Source organism: Castanea sativa, chromosome 11 (genome assembly GCF_040712315.1).
Source record: "Castanea sativa cultivar Marrone di Chiusa Pesio chromosome 11, ASM4071231v1".
In the NCBI taxonomy this organism is placed as follows: Eukaryota; Viridiplantae; Streptophyta; class Magnoliopsida; order Fagales; family Fagaceae; genus Castanea; species Castanea sativa.
This window is the reverse complement of record NC_134023.1, coordinates 25,439,803-25,445,653: the sequence shown is the minus strand read 5'-3', so window position 1 is coordinate 25,445,653 and position 5,851 is coordinate 25,439,803. Positions and strand designations below refer to the sequence as shown.

General features: G+C 46.8%; 1 protein-coding gene across 1 annotated transcript; it reads right to left on the bottom strand.

Annotated features, from left to right (window-relative positions):
* Positions 1–3,057: 3,057 nt before the first annotated feature.
* Positions 3,058–3,666, bottom strand: LOC142616272 (uncharacterized). The gene has a single exon (XM_075789153.1). It carries the CDS (start codon positions 3,664–3,666, stop codon positions 3,058–3,060), a length of 609 nt encoding a protein of 202 aa, XP_075645268.1.
* Between the last annotated feature and the right edge of the window lie 2,185 nt (positions 3,667–5,851).

Genomic DNA, 5,851 nt, shown 5'->3' with positions numbered 1-5,851 from the left:
CTGTCTTGCCTGGAGTAGTGGATGACTCGGTAGGGTCCTTCCCATGTGGGGCCGAGCTTTCCTTGGGCGGAGTCTCTAGTCGCCGTGGTGACCCTGCGTAGGACGAGGTCGCCTATGTCAAGTCGTCTGAGCTTTACCCTCTTGTTGTAGTATTCGGCCATCTTCTGTTGATACTTCATCATCTTGTCGGAAGCTTTGTCTCTTATTTTGTCCAAGCATTCCAGATTGATTCGTAGCTAGTCGTCATTGTTTTCTTCGTGGAATACTTCTCGCCTGATGCTGGCCACTCCTACCTCAACCAGGATTACCGCCTCAGTGTCATAAGTAAGCCTAAAAGGGGTTTCTCCTGTTGGGGTTCTCGTTGTGGTTCTGTAGGCCCACGCAATTCTTTTGGCCAGGCACCCTTTGCGTTGTCCAGCCTGGCCTTGATAATCTTGAGCAGTGTTCGATTCGTCACCTTCGTCTGCCCATTTACCTGTGGATGCCCTGGGGATAAGAACTGGTTCTTGATGCCTAGGCCCGCGCAGAAGTCCTTGAAGCCTTGGTTGTCAAACTGCCGCCCATTATCTGATATAATCGTCCTTGGAATCCCGAACCTGCAGATTATATTCTTCCACAAGAAGCTACAGATTCGTGCTTCTATGATCGTCGCTATGGCCTCTGCTTCGACCCACTTTGTGAAGTAATCAATAGCAACTAGTAGGAATCTTACTTGACCTTTACCTAGGGGAAACGGGCTGACGATATCAATTCCCCATTGTGCGAATGGCCACGGGGATGCTATCGTCGTCGGTCTTTCTGCTGGAAGTCGCTGGACATTCCCGAACCTCTGACACTTATCATTGTTCTTGACGAGCTCCAAAGCGTCCACTTGCATAGTTGGCTAAAAATAACATGTTCGAATGACCTTGCTTACCAGGGATCTAGGGCCAGCATGGTCTCCACAAATTCCTTCGTGGATCTCTTCCAAGATATATTTGGCTTCTTCTTCATCGACACACTTCAAGTAAGGCATGGAGAAGCCCCTCTTGTATAAAGTGTCATTTAGGATCGTAAATCTAACTGCCCTCTTCTTGATCCTCTTGGCCTCCTTGGCGTCATGAGGGAGGTGCTCGTCTTGGAGAAAAGACATGATCGGTGTCATCTAGCTATTTATACTCTGGATTGCCACTACTAAAACTTCTTCGATGCTGGGTCGTTTCTGAATCTCCATGTCTAACTTCACACTCGTTGACCCTTCCTCTGACAAGGCCATTTTCGCGATCTCGTCTGCTGCCATATTCTGGCCTTTTGGGATCTGAACGAACTCCAATTTATCAAACTCTATGGCTAAATGTTTATTCAGCTTGAGGTATTTCTGCATTCTTTCCTCCTTTGCTTCATACTCCTCTTTGATTTGTCCTATCACTAATTTCGAGTCGCTCTAGGTGAGTAGGTTCTTGGCCCCGAGTGCTTTCCTGAGTCTTAACCCCGTCAGTATTCCTTCGTACTCGGCCTCGTTATTGGTGGCTGGAAACTTCAGTTGAACTCCGTATCTGAGCATTTCTCCGTCAGGGGTGTTTATGATGACTCCTACTCCCCCCCTCTTTTGAGCTGAAGAACCATCAGTCTGGATCGTCCACCATTATCTCTCATTGTTGGGGTTGTCATCTTCTGGGAGGGTGAACTCAGCAATGAAGTTCGCCAAAGCTTGTGCCTTGATGGCTGTTCTGGGTGGTACCCGATGTTGAACTGGCTAAACTCAATTGCCCACTGGACCATCCTCCCTGCTGCCTCAGGCTTGTTCATGGGCTTCTTGATTGGTTGGTCCGTCATTACTACGATGGGGTTTGGCTCGAAGTACGGATGTAGCTTGCGCGAAGCTACTACTAAAGCGAACACTATCTTTTCAATCCTGGGGTATTGGGCTTCTGCTTCTTGGAGAGCTTGGCCGACGTAATAAACCGGGAGTTGTTTCTTATCCTCTTCTCGAATCAGGGCTGCGCTTACGATCGAGGCTGACACTGCCAGGTATAAATATAGATTTTCTCCCTCCTTGGATGGACTCAAGAGGGGCGGATTGCTCAGGTAACGATTAAGTTCTTGAAATGCTACCTCACAATCTCCTGTCCAAGCAAAAGCTTGCTTCAACATCTTAAAGAAGGGCAAGCATTTATCCGTTGCTCTAGAGATGAACCTGTTGAGAGCTACGATTCTTCTCGTCAGTTTTTGGACCTCTTTGACGGTCTTTGATGATGTCATGTCTAGGATGGCCCGGACTTTCTCTAGGTTGGCCTCTATCCCTTTTTGGGACACCATGAATCCCAAGAACTGCCCTGAGGCTACGTCGAAGACACACTTGCTAGGATTCAACTTCATCCGGTATTCTCTGAGGGTGAAAAATGGCTCCTTCAAGTCTTCTAGATGCGTCAGTTCCTCTTTACTCTTAACGAGCATATCGTCCACATACACCTCTATGTTTCTACCAATCTGCTTACTGAATATCTTGTTTACTAGCCTTAACACGTTGCCCTTGCATTCTTCAGTCCGAAGGGCATCACCCTATAGCAATAGAGCCCTTGGCTTGTGATGAAAGCGGTTTTTTCTAGATCTTCCTCAGCCATCTTTATCTGGTTGTATCCTGAAAAGTATCCATGAACGTCAGTAGCTTATTCCCAACTGTAGAATCCACCAGCTGGTCTATCCTCGGTAGTGGGAAACTGTCCTTTGGGCAAGCCTTGTTCAGGTTCGTGAAATCCACACACATTCTTCATTTCCCATTTGCTTTTTTCACCAGTACGACGTTGTCCAGCCACTCAAGATAGTAAACCTCCCGAATGAAGCTTGCTTGCAACAGCTTGTTAACTTCGTCAGTGATCACTTGGTTTTGTTCAGGGGCAAAGACTCGTCGTCTTTGTTGGACGGGCTTTTTCTCGTCCACGTTCAGCTTGTGCTGGACGACTTTAGGGGATATACCGGGCATATCCTCGTGACTCCACGCAAAGACATCCATGTTTTCCCTGAGGAATTGAACGAGTTTTGTCCTCATCTTGGGGCTTAAGGCTGTTCCTATCCTCGTCATCTTGCTGCTTCTCCTTCAACCAGTTCCACTGCTTCCAAAGCTTCTACTTTGTCTCCTTTTTCCTCCTCAATTGTCCATGTATGGTTTTTCTTTGCAGCCAGCACAGCCTGGTAGCATTCCCTAGCTAAAACTTGATCTCCTTTCATCTCACCAACACAGTCCTCAGTTGAGAATTTCACTTTTAGGCAATAGGTGGACGTAGCCGCCTTCCACCGGTTAAGCGTAAGCCTTCCAATAATTACATTATAGGAGGGGCAATCTACCACCAGGAAGTCCAATTGACGGGTCAGCTGCCTCGAGTAGGTCCCTACTATGACTTTCAACGTCATTATGCCCTTAGGGTATACCCTGTCCCCATTGAAGCTAACGAGGGGGGAGTCAAATGGGCGCAATCTTTCAGGATCTAGCTTCAGCTGCTGGAAGACCGGTAAGTAGATGATGTCTGTGGAGCTACCATTATCTACGAGGGTCCTCTTGGTATTAAACCCTTCATTTGTGAGCATTATAACCAAGGGGTCATTATGTGGCTGCTTCACTCCCCTAGCGTCCTCCTCGTTGAAAGACATGTCCTGGTTTGTCCGTCTCTGCTTGAATGGGGGTATCATATGGACGCTATTCACTTGCCTCTAGCATGCTTTCTTAAGGGATTTGAATGATCCTCCCGCAAACGTACTTATCTCCCTGATCACATCCTAGGGTGGTTGGGACGGATGATTCTCATTTTTGGACGAGGATTCGCACTGGCTCTTATTGCTGTCTCTAAACCTACTGGACTCTCCCTTCTTCACATACTTCTGCAATTTTCTTTTCTATATCAGCTCCTCTATTTGTCCTTTCAGGTCTCGGCAATCCTCCGTGTAGTGGCCATGATCCTTGTGGAACCGGTAGTATTTTTTCTTGTCACGTACGTTAGGGGACGAATGTAAAGGTCTTGGCCACTGGAGGTAGTGTTCGTCCTTAATCTGCGTCAAAATTTTGTCAACAGGCATAATTAGAGGGGTGAATTTTACCGTTCGTGGAGATTTTTCGTCCTTCCGTTTGTCTCCATCACTTCCTCGACGGCCTGGGCATTCCCTCTTTTGCCCCCCTGCGTTCGTCCTCCTTCCTTCCCTCTTTTCTTAGCTTTCCTTCGTCCACTATGGCTGCTAATGCATCTTCTGCGTTCATGTACTTTTGCTCCTTTAGGAGCATTTCTACCATCGTCTTAAGCGGATCCTTTGCCAGCGAAACCACAAACTCTCTAGACTTCAGCCCTGCTTTAAATGTCATCAGCTGTACTTTGTCGTCAGCGTCGTCCACTTCCAGGGTTTCTCGAGTGAAGCGTTTCACGTATGACCACAAGGTCTCTTTCTCCCCTTGCTTAATAGTGAGTAGGTGATCCACTGGTCTCTTAGGACGTTACCCTCCGACGAAATGGCGTAGAAAGGCGCTACTTAACTATTCGAAGCTATCAATGGATGAGGTGGGCAATCTCGTGAACCACTCTCTTACAGCTCCCTTAAGTGTGGTTGGGAAGGAACGACACATTATTTCATCAGGGGGCTGTTGGAGGCCCAATGTCGTTTTGAAGGTATTAAGGTGATCTTGAGGGTCCTTAAGCCCATCAAAAGGCTCAAGCTGAGGCAACCGAAACTTCGCCGGCACTAGTCGTTCCAAGACTGCCATGGTGAAAGGAGAATCTGTTGCCCTGATCATTCTATCCAGCCTCCGATCTGTCTTCTCCTTAATGGCATTTCTCAACTCGTCTATCTCCTTCCTCATTTCTTGAAGATCAGAATTTTGCTTGTCTGGGGTAGTGGTCCTTCGTCAGTCGCTTCTCCCATGGCTGTCTCCTTCATCCTCCTGGACAGCTTTGGACCGATTCTCCTCCTGCTAAAGCCTTTGTCTCATCTCTTGATTCTGCCTAGTGAGCTCTTCAACAGTGGCTGCAAGAGCTTGGACTTGCTGAGCCAAGGCCGCTGAATCCTGATTGGACTCCGTCTGAATATTGAAGTTGGTAGAAATTATGTTTTCGAACCGTAGTACGAAAATGTCATCCCCACAGACGGCGCCAAACTGATGAAGCAAAGGTTCGCCAATTGTAGTGAGGTCGTCCAGATGGGGCCGCGTGCTTGCTTACGTCACCGTGGAAGTAAGAGCTCCCTAAAATGGTCACCGGTGTGGTGCCTGCCACAACGCCTCCAATGCCAAAGTCAGCACAAAGGGGCTTATAATAACGGTTCAGAATATTTTAGTATATCTTATAATTGTATTCGTTCTCGGTGTTGGCGATGTGAGGGCTTTATATATGTTGTTCCGGATTCTAGCCGTTGTGGTTGATATTGTGATGTTAATGCCTCTTCTTGATAACTCTTCCTGCTGAGTAATGAGGTTTAATATGCCCTCAACGGTCTGTCCAGCTAGTTTCGTAACCATCCGGGACATTACTGGTGGCATTGAATGATCCTGATATCCTCGTTGGTGACATGGACACTTGTTTAGGCTCGTCTTTGAGAGTGGTCTCGTCTGTCTTGTTGACCTCGTCTGTAGTTCATTTCATCAGTTCCATCATACACACTGCTAGATAAATGGATTGAAATCATGTTCTCAAAACACGATCCGAAAGGAAGTGTATAAAGTAGCGAATGTGTAATATGTATATAGTTGAAGAACAAAAATCAAAGTATAAATGTAGGGTCCTTTTTCTATGTCGTCACCTGCAACTCTCACTCTTTGTTCATTGCTTCCATTACATAATGAATTCGTTTAATTGGTTATCTGCATTGCTAAGCCAAACTTAATTAATTCGTT

Excerpts from the sequence above, each read along its gene's own strand:
- LOC142616272 (XM_075789153.1), bottom strand. The coding sequence starts at position 3,666 with ATGATACCCCCATTCAAGCAGAGACGGACAAACCAGGACATGTCTTTC.